Raw genomic sequence first — 18174 nt, 5'->3', positions numbered from 1 at the left:
AGTAGAAAGCACTAGTGCTGCACCACAGGGAAGCTCACTCAGATACAGAGGCTCCCAGCATGTGAAGAGCAGAAATGAAATCACGCCCTCAGAGTAATTTATTAGTGTCTGGGGGGAACAATTAGGTGCAGTGTACTTCAGGTATCTCTCACGAGTGCCATCATTTGAAGCTAAATGGCTTGTGGGCGACTCCCACACTACTGGCAAATTGCCTAGTGTTTATCAGGAGAATCCTCCCTCTTTCCACCCCCAAGTGGGTTATGTGTAAACCTGGGAGAGAGACACTGGAGGCTGCCTGGGTTTACTTAACACCGGCAGCTGCTGAGTAGACCATGACTCCTGATGCCAAACAGTAAGTTGAAGACGGTGACTGTCTCTGCAATCACTCTCCGTTTCTTTGCATTCTACAGACTTTGTATGTCACGGAGCATCTCCTTGCATTGTCAGCGTCACTAAGGCTGCATCCTTTTGATTTCAGGGTGACTTTGGCCTTCAGTGATGGTGACACACAAACGGAGAAGGATGTGGTTTTTCTTCTCTGCATGCACATTACCCCAGTTTGTCACTGCTGCCCTTCTTTGCTAGGGCCTTGGGTTATGGTTTCAAAAAGAATCAATATGAAACTGAATGGTTCCACATGGTTTTTGACATGAAGCAAACTGAAACATGATGGTTTCAGCTGGATAGCATGTCAAGTTTTGTTTGTACAAACCCAAAATTCAGAGCAAATTTCAGGGAATGAAAGCTTATGGGAAGCAAAAAGAAAGGTCCACACAAATTCCTGTGAACCAACCCTGCCACATTCATTGTCCCTTACATTCATGTCTATGCAGGCTGCAATCAGGAGATAAGGTAGAGTGCCACGCCCCCTTCCCACCACACTGCTCTTCACTCTGCTCTCTTTCATTAGAAATCACCACAAGTAACAAATCTAAGTTGTTGTTGAATCAGTTTGTAACTCTTTGTAAGATCAGGATATGCCCAGTGGGCTTTTATTGTGCATGATCTATGTGCATATTGCCATGCAGCCTTTGTGCACCACACCTCTCCATACACAGTAGATGTTGGATTCAATACCTCATTTTCCAACATAGCAAACATAGAACCAGGATGATAAATTCAGCTCCCTTTACATTGGATCAGGCTCAACCCAACTCTCTATTTCTGGGGATGTATAAATGTTTGTATGCTGCCCCAGCATTTTATGATTTAGTTGTTGTAACCCTTATTTTAAGGTGTGGATGGTTGAAAAGGAAAAGACAGAGAGAAAGATGTCTTGGTCAAACATATACCTGAAGGGTAGTGTTCGTTCACTGGCCAGCTGTCCACCTGAAGTGTGGCATTCCCGCCATTCCTAGTAAAGCGCACCACATGATATTTGCCATCATTCACTGGGGTGCTCTCCTCTTTGATAGAAATATCCACTGTGCCAATATTGAAGACCACGCCAATCTTGCCTTGCTCCTATAATGAAAAGAGCAAGAAACAATAACCGATAAGTTACCATCTGGTATGAGAGTTCTCTAGGTCTGTATAGATCTAAATAGTTAGACAATTGATAATATGACAGTAGATGGCACTCAAAAACATGTTGCAAAGTTCCTGGGTTTTGTAGGACCAATAAAACTTGTGGTTGTGTAATGCATATGTCTTTCTGTGCAGCGCTATACATCAGCTCTTAATGCTATTCACCTGAGAATCACGACTAATTTCCTCCCTCAGAACTTCTCCATGGACAATTGAGAGCCAAGGACGGAAAACCAAGGAAACGTATAGAATGTTATTTGGGAAACATCCCTGTTAATTAGGTATCGTTTGCTCAGCCACCACTAAATTGCAACCACTACTGGGCTAGAACACAGCAATTGTTTGACACATGAAAAAGTACATAGCAGGTTTATTCCAGGAGGGAGCTTAGCGTAATTCCCCCAATTAAAAATCAGAAGGGGGAATTTTAGGGAGCAAAACTGTAATTATCTAAATTGGAGTTTGGCCATTACAGTGAGGCTAATGCACACTAAAAAGTGCAATGGGATTTTTAATTACTCCAAGTGGTTAGAGCCTTGATTTTACTTCTCATCCTCAAGAAAACACCTCCAATAGAACACCATCTTCTAGCACCACTCCTGGGCATTGCTCAGCACACACCAAGGGAAGAGCAAAGCCTACTGTATCAGCAACACCATTTCCTGTAGCACTCTGTGAGATGGTGGTGGTGGGTGGTATTTTTTTTTATGATTCCCATCCATGAAATGCACTGATTCAACCATACTTAGCTTATGAAATATAAAGAGATCACAACCCAAAATGTACTGTAGGTTAAGGCTGTACATTTACACCTCTACCCCGATATAACACGAATTCAGATATAACGCGGTAAAGCAGTGCTCCAGGGTGGGGGCGGGGTTGCGCACTCCGGCAGATCAAAGCAAGTTCGATATAACGCGGTTTCACCTATAAATGCGGTAAGATTGTTTGGCTCCCGAGAACAGCGTTATATTGGGGTAGAGGTGTATTTATATCTATTTTAGGTACTTCCAGAGTGCCTGTCACTGTAAGATATAAATGTTAATCGCAGTAGATTGAATTATACCTTAAAGCCTAACTGAGAGGAGGCGGCACATGCAGTTTTTGTAGTTTACAGCTGCTATGCTTCAACATTTCCCTTTACCACATGTTCTACCAGGGACTGGATGATACTGTGGGTCATAAATATAATATGGAGACTTGCACAGGTTCAAATCTGGCCCAGCTTGGCAGTGACCTAAGGTCTGTTCTATGGTAAATTCAGTCCAATTGTGAGGTACCCGCATCACAAAGTGGCGTTCCTGTTGGCTGTTTCAGCAGAGAGACCAAGGCTGGAATGGACTGTGGAGAGTGAATTTCCCCTCTCCCCAAGCAGGGCTGAGACACATTAAGAGGTGGGGCTTGACACTACCCACTGACTGTTCTAGGTCTGCTCTCTGGACAAAGAAGGATTCAGCTTTCAGGGCTGTCAATCCAATTACCATCACCACATTCATTTAAGAAACCTTCAGCAGTGGCAGAACCCCTTCCCCTGATCCTCCAGACCTGATCTCAGATTCCTCCCACACCCTAAGTTTCCCCACACTTAACACCTCTCACAGACACTCCCCCCAATTCTCCCCACGCCTCCTACAGACCCTCTCCCCAATCCCTCCTACCTGCCACCCGACATCTAGAGCTGTTCAGGAATTTTTCAACAAAACTTTTTTGCCAGAAGTACCAATTTGTCAAAAATGAAACATATTGGTTCTGACAAAATGTTCTTAGATATTAGGATTGAGAGCAAGACCCAAGATTAGCCAATAGCCCAGAAGTTAGGGTGCTCACCAGGGATCAGGGAGAACTGGGTTCAAGTGCCTGCTCTGAATTGGGCAGAACAGGGGCCTTAAATCCAGGTCTTCCACATCCCAGGTGAGTGCCTTAACCACTGGAATATTGGCTATTCTATGGCAGGGGAGGGCCTCATTCTCATTTTTTGCAAAATATTTCACATGGGAACAAAATCAAATTTTGAAACCTCGAAATATTTCAGGAAGTGGAATTCTTGTTTTCTAACTAGCCCTGCCTACAGCCCCATTCCCCTTGGTCTTATAGGTCTGACACATTCCTCCTGTTTCCTTCCACTCCTAATATTTTTTGTTTTACAGCAGTGGGCTGCCAGTTATATAAAAATCCTAAACAATTTCCTTGAAACGCAAGCTAGTCATTAAGGAAACTGGACTGAGGTTTGAGTATTAACATTTAGTGTTGTGACTGATAAAATGTCGTTATTATCACTTTCTCCCCAAAAGGGCAAGCTCTCCTACATATGTACCTACTGATCTCAACAGAATGATCGTGCATGCATGAAGACTGGATGCTTATAGATTTACCTCCTGGAAGGATCCCTCGTATCTGCTTTCCCCAAAGGACTGGATGGATGGGCTGCCACTTCTTCACATACACAGACCAATCTCATGTGATGATAATCAGCACAGGATAGTGTGATATGGCAAAGGAGATGCCCATGGAGGACAACTTTAAGGAAAGCTGGACCTTGAGAATGAATGAAGTAGCTGAGTTTAAAGACTTCCTCCCCTTGCTCCCCAATTAAAGCTGGAAACTTTCATTCCTTCGAGGGAGACAGAATTATTTCATCTCCAGTCCATTTCAATTCTCATTGGTGGTCACAGCAGCCATTTTCTTGATGAATAAGATTATCTGTTTGCTAGTGAATGACTGACCAATGGGTAAGAATCAATATGATGCTGCCAAATCATTTATTTGCCCCTTTCTCTGGTAATTAGCATCCACTTGGAAACAGAGTGGTTACTTGCTCTGAGATAATGATGTTCAAAGAGCAAGTATTGACCAGATAATCAACCCCCTGGTGACTGGTCCCATCTGAATGATTTTGCAGAGTGCTGCTTATAGAATTCGTATCCTTTTGTGTGCAGGGGAAGAGGGGATCTTACAGTAACGTCTTGTATTTCTCCTCTGTCCTCCTCAAAGAATCAAACTTCTCTCTGAGTCTAGAAAGACTGGTGATAGCTCTCCACTCAATCTACTTTGGAAGAGGGGGTTGCTTTAAAATGAAATGAGTTCTCTCTCCCAACCTCCAGAATAAGTACAGTCCTTCTCACTGTATCTTGATGCTTTTGTTTCTGGCCCATGTTGGAACCCAGGAGGTCAGAACTATATAATAATGGGCCAATTCAGGAGGCCCTTCCTCAGGTCTATTCAGTCCGTACTCAAAATTCCCAGTGACTCTTCAACAAGAGTTTTATTTGAGGGAACTTTGCCTAAACATTGAGGGCCAGATTTTCTCATCCTTATTCACGCAGAGTAGTGCCTTACTGCTTACGTAGTTTCACTCAAATTTACGGGACTAGTCACAGTGTAAGGTACCATCCACAAGAGTAAGGGTATCAAACCCATCTCTGAATACAGACCTCAGGATTTGGCCTGTTAATAATACTTTACAGGTACATTACTCTTTTTTATCCAATGAATTTAAAGCACTTAGCAAAAAAGTGAGTGAGCATTAGTTTTCCCATATTACAGATGGAAACAAACAGGGACCCTGAGAGATTAAGTGATATATTCAGGCTACGTCTACACTACAAACCACTGGCAGCAGCGTGTAGTGTATGGGTAGCTACATGCCGCAATGAAAAGCAGGCTGCATCCACACTATGGTGTGTAGCTATATACGTCAGTAAAAGGCTCTGGCAGAGGGAAGGCAGCTGGGAAAAGCTCCAGCAGTGGGGAGGCAACGGGACACTGCACTGCTAACAAATAACAGGGTAGATGGGAAGGCATAGCTTGGGGGAGTAGAGAGCCACGTAGAATATGTACTCAGATACATAGCCGCACTCTTCATGCATGTTTTTACTCACCTAAGCCATCCTTCACAGTCTACACTGCTATTTATACCCATGCTAGGGGGGTTATGCATATATATATATATATACACACACACGGCATGCCACCAATAAAAGTGTGCAGTGTAGACCTATCCTTAGAGTGTTAAAGCCAGGACTGGAACAGTTCATTCCCATTACCAAACAGATTCTTCTAGACTACCATGCCTCGTTACAAGGCATGAGAGACTGAGCAAGTTACCCAAGGTCAGTCTGTGGCAGAGCTGGAAAGAGATCTGAGCTCTCCAGAGTCTCAGTCCAACTATTTTATAAAATTGTCCAACTCCTTGGCTTTGAAAGACAGGCTCTACCACTAAAATGAACACCCACTTCATGATCTTAATCCACCTGGGTTCAGTCTCCTTCGCTTTTCCCATACATTTAGTTATTAGATTCCCCCACCCCCCATAAATTGCCAAATTCTGAGATTAAACAGGCCAGCAATACTCTGACTGCCAAGGACTGATTTATCTCAGTGCCAATATTTCTAACATTTGTTTTGTCTTGAACAAAAAAACCCCACAAAACAAAAGGAAAGCTGAATACACAGCAGCATTGAGCACACACAAAGCACATATTCTCAGAGGGCCTATGAGCATTTAATAGGTAGCCTACATCTTTCTTCTCTCTACATCAATGTTCACCTGGGTGTCCCAGGCAGGTGAGAATCCATCTATTGATTTACCTATGTCATTTTCTTTGAAAATTTTGAGTGAATGTAAAGAGTTGGCAACACCACAAGGAAAACTTTGAGACACTTTTATTTGAAAATAATGTGATGATACAGTATCCAATCTGTATTTCTCTGGCTTTCCATCTTTATTTCTAAGGCTGCTGTATCAGAGAAGATTCTTAAAGTAGTTCCTCTTAGAATTCATCTCCTCCTATTGCACTGTCCCCTAAAATTTCCCCCCTAGCAAGTTGTGTTACCCTCTCTTCAGAATCATAGCTCTCCTGAACACCAACTTCTGCCGTGAAGTCTATAAGAAATCAGGCACACAATTATGGCTCAGAAAAGGGGCAGTTGTGGATAAATTATACCTATAAAAGAAAGTACATAGTACTAGCGATAAACATACCAGTCATACCCTTTACCATGCTTCTTGTATGCTGTATCCCCTTCCCCAAAGCCTTTATTTTTTTTTTGGCTTTCAGACTAAGTTCTTTGGGGCAACAATTTCCTGTATGTATGTACAGTGTCCAAGACATTTTGAACAACCACCATAATAACTGTGCAGTAGTTAGGGCATAAGACTGGAGTTAGGACACTTGGATATTACTCCCTGCTCTGACACACTGTGTGACTTTGGGCAACTGATTTAACTTCTCTGTGCCTCAATTTTTCCTTTTCTAATTTTTCTAACGATAGATTCAGCCACCGTTATAAGCTCCGGGGATGAAAAACACTGTAGAAGTGCTAGGTACTATTCTAATACACTGGTCTACAATTTTTGAGAAGTCATCTGCTTCAGAGATAAAATGTGCTATTTATTATGTATTTTGATGTGCTGAACTCAAATATGACAATTAAAACAACTGATTGGCTACTGTTTCTAAGATATTTAAGTTTTTACATTTTATGTCTATGTATATTGTGTAGATAGTAGAGTTTTCATCATAAATTGTAAACCTAGGTCTTTTCATGTGTTTATGGTTGCTTTACATGATAATATTTCACCTGTCCTGTTTATGTAACACTTTAAAAATCAGCAAAAGGGTTATATAAATAAAATGTATTATGAAACAAAAGGCAAAAAACTATTATGTACATAGTTTAGTCCTATTCAGTGTCTACTCGGCGCTTCTTGGCTTGTCTCTTTTATTCATTAAATGGAGCATCTCTTGTCACTGTCCAGCAATAGTCTGCAAGCATTGATGGGCTCCATTTGCCCTGATAGCGTTTCTCCATTGTTGCAATGTCCTGGTGAAATCGCTCGCCATGCTCGTCGCTCACTGCTCCGCAGTTCGGTGAAAAAAAATCTAGATGAGAGTGCAAAAAAATATATCTTTAGTGACATGTTGCAACCAAGGCTTTTGTATGCCTTGAGGAGGTTTTCCACCAACAACCTGTAGTTGTCTGCCTTGTTGTTTCTGAGAAAATTTATTGCCACTAGCTGGAAGGCTTTCCATGCTGTCTTTTCCTTGCCACGCAGTGCATGGTCAAATGCATCATCTCGAAGAAGTTCACGAATCTGAGGACCAACAAAGACACCTTCCTTTATCTTAGCTTCACTTAACCTTGGAAATTTTCTACAGAGGTACTTGAAAGCTGCTTGTGTTTTCTCAATTGCCTTGACAAAGTTCTTCATCAGACCCAGCTTGATGTGTAAGGGTGGTAACAAAATCTTCCTTGATTCAACAAGTGGTGGATGCTGAACACTTTTCCTCCCAGGCTCCATGACTGTCGGAGTGGCCAATCTTTCTGGATGTAGTGGGAATCTCTTGCACGACTATCCCATTCGCAGAGAAAACAGCAGTACTTTGTGTATCCAGTCTGCAGACCAAGCAAGAGAGCAACAACCTTCAAATCGCCACAAAGCTGCCACTGATGTTGGTCATAGTTTATGCTCCTCAAAAATTGTTTCATGTTGTCATAGGTTTCCTTCATATGGACTGCATGACCAACTGGAATTGATGGCAAAACATTGCCATTATGCAGTAAAACCGCTTTAAGACTCGTCTTCGATGAATCAATGAACAGTCTCCACTCAACTGGATCGTGAATGATGTTGAGGGCTGCCATCACACCATCGATGTTGTTGCAGGCTACAGGATCACCTTCCATGAAGAAGAATGGGACAAGATCCTTTTGACGGTTACGGAACATGGAAACCCTAACATCACCTGCCAGGAGATTCCACTGCTGTAGTCTGGAGCCCAACAGCTCTGCCTTACTCTTGGGTAGTTCCAAATCCCTGACAAGGTCATTCAGTTCAACTTGTGTTATGAGGTGTGGGTCAGAGGAAGAGGATGGGAGAAAATGTGGGTCCTGTGACATTGATGGTTCAGGACCAGAAGTTTCATCCTCTTCCTCATCTGACTCAAGTGAGAATGATACTGGTGCATCAGGATCCGGCAGTCCTTCTCCGTGGGTACTGGGCGTATAGCTGATGGAATGTTTGGATAATGCACAGTCCACTTTTTCTTCTTTGACACACCTTTCCCAACTGGAGGCACCATGCAGAAGTAACAATTGCTGGTATGATCTGTTGTCTCTCTCCAAATCATTGGCACTGCAAAAGGCATAGATTTCCTTTTCCTGTTCAATCACTGGCGAAGATTTGTTGCACAAGTGTTGCAGCATATGTGTGGGGCCCACCTCTTGTCCTGATCTCCAATTTTGCAGCCAAAATAAAGGTGATAGGCTTTCTTAACCATAGTGGTTAGACTGCGCTTTTGTGATGCAAAAGTCACTTCACCACAAACATAGCAGAAGTTATCTGCACTGTTCACACAAGTATGAGGCATCTCTGCTCACTTTGGCTAAACAAATGTGTCCCTTTGCAAAATCAAACACTGACAAATAAGAGAGCACGACACTGTATGATTTCTAGAGCTGATATAGGGCAATTTGTTCAGCAGAGTGATGTAAGCTTCATTATGATTGCATCATCCATGACTTCTAGGAATAACATGATGCAATTCATATCATGTATGACGCAATACCAGCTTCAGATTGCATCATTCATTGTTTTGCCTAAAAAGCAAGTACTGTCCAAACCCAGTCATAGATTTATTCCTAGATCCAGTCAAAGATGTATTTTAGTTATTTCTGGTTTAAATTGAGATCCCTTCCCTTTATAACTCACTTATCCTCCGCCATGCCCAAGTCAAGGGTCGTATATACTGACCCAATAGCATATCTTGAAAACTAGAGCCAATCAACAACTTTAAGCATCATTTTCGTTCTCAGTGACCCAGAATTAGTAAAGTTTGACTATGTTTATTTCAGAAGCATTTTGGCTGTAGAGTGACATAACAGTCTGAAAAGAAACTGCATTGCAAAGAGTGAATGAGAACTAAGCAGGAGGAGATGATTTCTTAACAAATTAAGGGCAATATTCTTTCTTCAGCGATAGTGAATGGAGGGGAATGAAGCCTGGAAGAACTCATGCGGGCACAGAAAGAAACAGTGCTGCTTGTGAGTAGGACAATGGAATGGGGCTGGTGAGCAGAGCAGAATAAGATCACTGTGGAAACCCGTATTCTACTGATTTGCAAGCCCACAACTCTGTGCCTCCTGTAAAACCCCTCCTCACTGAGGGGATCTGCGATGCAAGAGGCATCAGAGGCCCTTCCACTTCACAAGCCTAAATAGCCTGCAGTCCCACAAGCTCTTTCCCTCTGAGGCGAGTATATGAAGGGGCATCTCCTGGAGCTAGCTCTACCATTCCCATGGATTTTTCCCCACAGAATTAGATCCTGTTTTTATGTAAACATTATGTGCAGCATATGTCACTACATAACTGTCAGGATTTTGTTTTGTCTGTACTGTACCTTTATTATCTGAAAAGGGGCATGGTGGGGGGGGGGAGAAGCCAATTTGTAAAGCAAAGCAGTTGGAGCACATTAGAGGACACACACATGCACTGTGCTCTCTCATGGAGCTATCATGATTTCTTATTTTCTTTAATCTAAAACTAAAAGTATTCAGACTGAAAGTAAATGGCTGATCCTTGTGTAGGGAAAGCACTTGATCTTGAGTCATGAGAGCGCGCCCACCAGGCCTTCAGACAATGGAACAAATTCTACTCCCAGCTACACCAGTGTAAATCCACAATATTGAATTCAGTAAAATTGCTCTGGATTTACACTGGTGCAACTGACAGCAGAATTTATCCCAGTACCTTTTTATCTGAAATCAAAGACCTGGGGAACAGCTATTTAAAAAATAAGACAAGACCCAACAAGCATTCCAGGATTACTTCTGCTCTCACATGTTTGACAGTACCTGCAACAGTATAGATTCTCTCCTCCCTCCTCTTTGTCAGGTTCCAGCATGACTAGACAGCAACCAAAACCCAGCAGACAATACCGCTAATTACCTCTTTCTGGAGATCACTGCTGATTACGCTGCTCTCCTTCCACTGTGATACAAGGCCTTTTGGTAATACAACAAGCTCCTTATATGAGGACTCTCTTAACTGACACCTGCACACACACATTAACTCCCCCACCCTCAGTCTAAGGTCATAAAAGTCACTTTGTTTCTCTTATAATCAGAGGCATCGCAGTTCCTCAGAATAGCTCCTTTCTTCTGTCTCTTCACTTCTGAAATCTATTTTAAACAGGGTCTGAAGTACTTTATTTCTCCTCTTTGGGATTTTTTTCCGCTTCATTTTTGTAAGGTTTTTTTCTTCTTGTGACTGCAGTTGAATTTTAGTCCAGCTGGCAGATCACTTTCTTTCTGTGGTTTGGGGGACTTTGCACCATGATGCTAAATGCAGTAAAGCATCCGGTGGAACTGAAGTTATAGATGTTCCACAACAGACCCACACACTAATTACTACAATGTCAAATAGTTTTATGGGAACCTTTATCACTCTAAGACTCAACTCATAGTTTTTTCTATTGACTGGGAAAGCAGAATGCAGTTCTATGCTTAGTGAGTCTTTCTGAGTAGTAACTTTAACAGGATACATTTCTGGACAGGTCTTTATTTCCTAGGTATTTTTTTCAGTGGGTTTGGGGAGTTTACATTCAGTACAGAGCATATGATTTCTGCTGATGCTACACTCTGGCCACTTTTGATGCCATTCTCATTATCACCTGGAGATGGGTCTGAAAACAACACTCAGGGTATGAAAAACTGCACACTTTGGGTGACAGGTGTATTTGTTATGATGAATCCCAGTTATGACTAGAGTCTTCCGTAGCTGAAAGGTGGTAGGAAGGTCATTTTCACCTATAAGCCTGGTGCATAAAATCATTAACAAAAACACAGAATAGCATCAAAGGAATTACGGAACCTGGAATTTATCTGAAGTAAAATAACTTTGATTAGGGATTTCCAAGACCCCCCTGGTGTTCTAGAAAGAGATCAAAACAATTTTAAGGTGAGAGGTAGAGAGTACATATGGGCTATCAGATATTGGTTTTGATTGGTCAATTTTTAGGAGATATAAAAAATAGGAATTACAATCCCTTTTGGAAATTGCTTTTAGAAGGAGCACTTTTCACAGATTGAAAGGTTATACAACCAGAAGGGGCCATTGCAACAAAGGCCACATGACTTCCCGCAATTAATTCCTGTTTGAACTAGAGCATATCTTTAACATTCTATCTTGATGTAAAAATGCCAGTGATGGAGAATCTACATCAAAACTTAGTAAATTATTCCAATGGTTACTTATCCTCACTATTCAAAATTTGCACCCGATTTCTTATCTGAATTTGTCTAGCTTCAACTTCCAGCCACTGGATATTGTAATATCACTTTCTGCAAGATGGAAGAGCCCTCTAATAAATAAATGTCTGTTCCCCATGTAGGTACTTATAGCATGTGATCAAGTCACCTTTTCTTTGTCAAACTAAACAGATTAACCTCTTTGAGTCTATAACTATAAGGCAAGTTTTCCAATCCTTTAATCATGCCCATGCCTCTTTTCTGAACCTACTCCAATTTATCAACATCCTTCTTGAATGATGGACACCGGAACTGGACACAATATTTCAGTAGCAGTCACACCAATCCCAAATACAAAAATATTCCCTATTGATTCCTCCAAGGATTTCATTAACCCTTTTGGCCACAGTGTTGCTCAGGAAGCTCATGTTCAGCTGATTATTCACCACGACCCTCATGTCCTTTTCAGACTCACTGCTCCAGGATGGAGTCCCTCATTCGGTGAATATGGCTTGCATTCTTTGTTCCTCGATGTGTAACTTTACATTTGGCTCTATTGAAACATATATTGTTTGTTTGAGCCCAGTTTACAAAGCGATCCAGATTGCTCAGTGTCAGTGCCCTGTCCTCTTCATTATTTACCACTTGGCAGTTTTCTTATACACAGAGTAAAGAGTATTAACTAAAATCCCCATTGAAGCCAACAACACCATATACTGGAACGCAGAAATTTACCATCTCACCACGAGGTCTTTTTCCTGATCCTTACAAATGTTCTAACCAAATATCATCTCAATGTGAAGTCATTAGGAAAGGGATAGATAAGAAGACAGAAAATATCATAATTCTACTCAGGGCTGGCTCTAGGTTTTTTGCTGCCCCAAGCAAAAAAAATTTTGGCTGCCCCCGTCCCAGCCCTGGGCTTCTCACCGGACCCCCCTGCTGCCCCAGCCCTGGGTTCTTCTCCCCCATCCACACCCCCTGCCACCCCAGCTCTGGGCTCCCTCATTCCCCCCCACCATTGCCCCCCACACACACCTCCTGCCGCCCCAGCCCTGGGCTCTCTCCCCCTCCCCACCTACACCCTCCTTCCGCGGCAGCCCTGGGTCACTTGTAACTCGCTCCCACAGCAGGTCATTCAACAGGAATTTTAGATGTGCACAGAACACAGACAGGATTGGTTCCCATATGGTTACAGAACTGCAGTAAAGTGGAACAATTTTCAGCTTCTGTGATTGGAGGATATCTGGATGCATATTATAAGACTGTCCTACATAAATGAAGAAAAGTTGAGGTGCCTTTATTATTCTTTTGTTCCTCTCTTTCTTTCTATGGGGAATTTGCCAATGCAATATCTCTGTCTTCCTTTTAAACAAACAAACAAAGAAAGGCAATGGCTGTTGAAAATAGCAATTCCAGTCCTAATAGCCACTGGGAAGCATTTCTTGCTCAATTTTATCCTACTTTTTCTACAGCAAGTTACAGTGGATCAGTATATTTGATTTGGGAGAAATGAAGTAACAGCTGCCCAAACTGAGCTTGAGCACTCCTGAATTTTGAGGTGTTCAAATCTGGAAGGCAGGTGCTGCTGGGGGGGAAAGGGGGGAGGAGAGAGGGCTGTGGCTCTGCGGGGGAGCACGGCAGCATGTATGCAGCAGTGTGTTTGGCGCTGCGTGGAGCCAGACACGCTGGTCTGAGTGGCAGGGTAAGGGGGCAGGAGGGTTGGGTGGGGTGGAGGTGGGGGGGGGCAGTCAGGGGCAGGGAGAAGGGGAAGTTAGATGGGTCAGGGGTTGGGGGGGCAGTCAGGGGACAGGCAGCAGTTGGATAGGCATGGGAGTCCCGGGAGTTTGTCAGGGGACAGGTGGGGGTGGGGTCTCAGGAGGGGGCAGTTGGGGACAAGGAGAAGGGAGGCTTAGATAGGGGGTGGGATCCTGCGGGGCAGTTACGGGCAGGGGTCCTGGGAGGGGGTGATCAGGGGACAGGGAGCAGGAGGGGTTGGATGGGTTGGGGTTTCTGTGGGGGGCAGTCAGAGGGAGTGGATGGGGGCAGGGTGGCGCTACCCTCCCTCCCCGTGGAGTGTCCTATTTTTTGAATGTTAAAATATGGTATCCCTACTCACAGTGCAGCTCTCCATTCACTGCAGCATGAGGTCTCAGCTATCTCACTCCCTCCCCCTCTTTTCTGTTGGTAGTGGCCAAGGGAATGCTGGGAAATGTAGTTCTTTCCCTGCTCCAGGGCTGGCTCTATAGGCAGGGAGAGAACCAAGGAACTACAGCTCCCAGGGCCCCCTGTTGGTTCTCAGCTTCCATGCTGGATTCATGCCGCCCCTGCAAATGGGCTGCCCCAAGCTCGTGCTTGCTTTGCTGGTGCCTAGAGCCGCCCCTGATTCTACTATATAAATCTATGATACGCCCATACCTTGAATACTATGTGCAGTTCTGGTCACCCCATCTCAAAAAAAGATACATTAGAAATGGAAAAGATACAGAAAAAGGGCAACAAAAATGATTAAGGGTATGGAACAGCTTCCATATGAGGCGAGAGGAAAAAAAACAGGGACTATTCAGCTTGGGAAAGGAAGACTAAAGGGGGAATATGATAGGGGTCTATAAAATCATGAAAGATGTGGAGAAAGTGAATGAGGAAGTGTTATTTACCTTCACATAACACAAGAAGCAGGGGTCACCCAATGAAATTAAGAGGCAGCAGGTTTAAGGCAAACAAAAGGAAGTACTTCTTCATACAATGCAGAGTCAACCTGTGGAACTCATTGTCAGGGGATGTTGTGAAGGCCAAAACTATAACTGGGTTCAAAAAAGAATTAGATAAGTTCCTGGAGGATAGATCTATCAATGGCTATTAGCCAAGATGGTCAGGGACACAACCCCAGACTGTGGGTGTCCATAAGTCTCTGATTGCCAGAATATGGGACTGGAGGGCAGGAGATGGATCACTTGATAAATTGCCAAGTTCTGTTCACTCCCCCTGAAGCACCTGGCACTGACCACTGTCGGAAGACATGATAATGGGCTAGAGGGTCCATTGGTCTGACCCAGTATGGCTGTTCTTATGTTCACTGTCCAGGAATGCACCTGGAACAACACGAGATGTGAATCTAAAGTTCTTACTGTTCCTATCTCCTGCCACCTGTGTTTCAATTTCCTCTCCCATATTACTCTTATTCTTCTCTCTCTTTTTTTTTTTTTTGGCTTTCTGCCTAATAAGAGTCCATTTTAGTCAGCTTGGACAAATCTATCCTTGCAACACTGTGCTGTGACTAGAGAGACAAGCTAAAAACAACTCTGGTAAAAGTTTACCAGGACCTGGGGTGGCTGAGTACTGTATTGTGCCTATAATTCTCGAGCAACTGAAAGGTAAGTTGTGACGGGCGCTCCATTTTCTTGGGTCAGATCCTCAGTGCCTGGTTAAGTCCTTTCTGCACCACTGCAGTCTATTGAGCAAGATTCACAAATGAAATCATTGGAATTACAGCAGGAATGAATTTGGTGCAAGTTTCCATACTTGTGATAATACAATTCTGTCAATGCAGCCTGACACCTTGCAGATGCTGACTTTCTTATAGAGAGAGGCAATATGGTCTACATAACATAAGAATGGCTGTACTGGGTCAGACCAAAGATCCATCCAGCCCAGTATCCTGTCTACCGACAGTGGCCAATGCCAGGTGACCCAGAGGGACTGAACCTAACAGGTAATGATCAAGTGATCTCTCTCCTGCCATCCATCACCACCCTCTGACAAACAGAGGCTAGGGACACCATTCCTTACCCATCCTGGCTAATAGCCATTCATGGACTTAACCTCCATGAATTTATACAGTTCTCTTTTAGAAACCCTCTTATAGTCCTAGGCTTCACAACCTCCTCAGGCAAGGAGTTCCGCAAGTTGACTGTGCGCTGTGTGAAGAAGAACGTCCTTTTATTTGTTTTAAACCTGCTGCCCAAAAATTTCATTTGGTGGCCCCTAGTTCTTATATTATGGGAACAAGTAAATAACTTTTCCTTATTCACTTTCTCCATGCCACTCATGATTTTATATACCTTTATTATATCCCCCCTTAGTCTCCTTTTTTCCAAGCTGAAAAGTCCTAGCCTTTTTAATCTCTCCTCATATGGGACCCGTTCCAAATCCCTAAACATTTTAGTTGCCCTTCTCTGAACATTTTCTAATGGATAGGGCATTCGACTGTAAGTCAGGCTCCATTTCTGGCTCTACCACTGATCTGCTGTGTAATCCTGGGCAAGTCACTTCATGTCTGTGTCCTCTTTCACTTTTTGTCTATTTAGACTGTAAATTCTTCATCTTATATACTGTATGTTTGTACTATACCCAGAACAATGGGTCCCTGATCTCAATTGGGGCTTCTAGGTGCTGCCATAATACACACAATTTAAAATAATCATTTGGTCCAGCTGTATATCATCAGTGTTAGTGACTAGACCTGCAATGAGCTCCCCTCATCTCTGTTCTCTACGCACTGTGGGAACATTGTGGCACATACTTACTTTTGCTTAAATTCTACATCTACTAGGAAAAGTCTGGAAACCGTTGATCAAAATCCCTTAGCTCACTCCATAGAAAGGAAGCCAGGCAAACAGCTTAATCATCTGTATGCTTGAAATGAAGACTTTTTTCTGTTGCCATTCACCACCCAGTCGTCTTCCCCCAAGGAAATTATTTAATCCCAGGACCTCTGGCAAGATTAATTTATTGCCAACCAACAGCAACGCGGTAAACTCTGGCAAAAATAAACTCAAATGTGTTTAGGCCACATGATTTTGGGAAAACAACTTTTGCAAACAGCTGGTGATGATCCACCTGTGAGATTATCAACCTCCTTTGTAACTGCCAAATGCAAGTGAAGATTTCAGTAGAAACTGACAGCATGCTGAAGTAACCAGAACTCAAGAGGAGTCATGAAAGTACAATACCTACCTCTTAACTCACAAGTGAGTGGATTGTTTAGATGGTCTATTTGTTCCCACAATTGATGATATACTTTATAGAGACCCACCCTATCTGGTGGCATCTAACAGATCAGGAAGTGTCTACTCAGGGACTGACTTCATTTTAATATACACTGTAGCTTTAAAGACCTACTGATGCCGCCTAGAAAATATTGATAAACATTCTTTTTAGACATGGATCTAAATCACAGCCCCAGATCGGAACTCTCCCAAGCACCAGATCTGAATTTTGCAGCTGGCCTTTATGTCTATTAATAGGCTGAACCAACACAACAGAGACACATTTAACTTTGGAACAGTTTAAGGCCTGGGTCTGAACTTTGGGCCCATTTCTGATTCTATTTAGAAATAATTCTGCTTCTCTGTCTCATCTTCTCTTTATTTTGCTACCCCCCATTCTTCATTACTGGAGTTATTTGGCTAAAAGCACGGGCCTGTTTAATTCTGTTTCCAAGTGTTACCCTGGAGCTTATTTCCCATCTGAAGCTGTGATCTATTTGCTAGAGATGTCACATCTAGTTGCCAAGGAAAAGATTATGGTGCTATCGCCCTGAGTGTTGGCTTCAGGTAGGAGCCAGTGACCGCTTAAGAAGCAAAGATCCTGATGGAAAAAATCTCCCCATCCATCTTAGAGTGCTGTCAGGGAGGGTATAACCCACCCTCAGACAGTTTCAGACAATTGAGGCTGACAGAAGCTGAACTGGCAATTGCACAAAATACAGCAAAAAAGACTTATATTTATAGGTGGCATGGAATGTACTGCATAATGCTTTAACTGCTAGGCTTCCCTATCAAGAGAGTTAGCACAATTGTTGGATGTCTGTGTGATGGCAGGGAATGCATGATCCACTCTATTATAACCATCAGGCCTGTCTGTCTCAGCCCATGCCCTGGTTGAAAAATAAGCACTTGTCTGGGGGAAATCATAAAAACAAAGACACCTGATAAGAGGGGTAAAGACATGTCCATTTGTCACAGACCAAATAACCACAATATAGAAGGAAAAATAGGGGCAAGGTGCAAATAGCTTTTGACAATGTTAATCAATTTGAATTTGCTTCTACAAACTGTATGTTGGGCTACAAACTATATTCTGCCCTTCCTCATAAACAGCATTGTTGAGTTATGGAGTTATCATTATAATAATGCATACTCAAAGGTAGTTTGTCACAGAGCAGAAATGCTGTAGTTTCTCAGTATGGTTCTGGTGAGATCACAATTGGAATATTGCATTCTGTTTGGGCACTTCATTACAATAAAGAATATTGACAAACTGGAGAGAATTCAGAGGAAAAACAACAAAAAATGATGAGCTGGCTGAAGGAATTGACTTATGAGGAAAAATACACTTACATAAACCTACAGCAGCATGTCATCAACACATTTTAGCACACCAAACAAATCAATCATT

The 18174-nt window shown here is 42.8% G+C and overlaps 1 protein-coding gene across 33 annotated transcripts in view; it reads right to left on the bottom strand.

The window, feature by feature from the left end:
- NRXN3 (neurexin 3) overlaps positions 1–18174 on the bottom strand; it is a 1417823-nt gene that overhangs the window by 168492 nt on the left and 1231157 nt on the right. For all 33 annotated transcript variants that reach the window (XM_065593434.1, XM_065593444.1, XM_065593437.1 and 30 more), the window contains one exon: positions 1293–1464. In XM_065593434.1, the coding sequence (XP_065449506.1) occupies positions 1293–1464 (172 nt within the window). The remainder of the gene's footprint in view (positions 1–1292; positions 1465–18174) is intronic.

This window comes from Chrysemys picta, chromosome 4 (assembly GCF_011386835.1).
Source record: "Chrysemys picta bellii isolate R12L10 chromosome 4, ASM1138683v2, whole genome shotgun sequence".
NCBI lineage: Eukaryota > Metazoa > Chordata > Testudines > Emydidae > Chrysemys > Chrysemys picta.
Note: the sequence above shows the minus strand (reverse complement) of the source record. Positions and strands in the feature narration are given on the sequence as shown.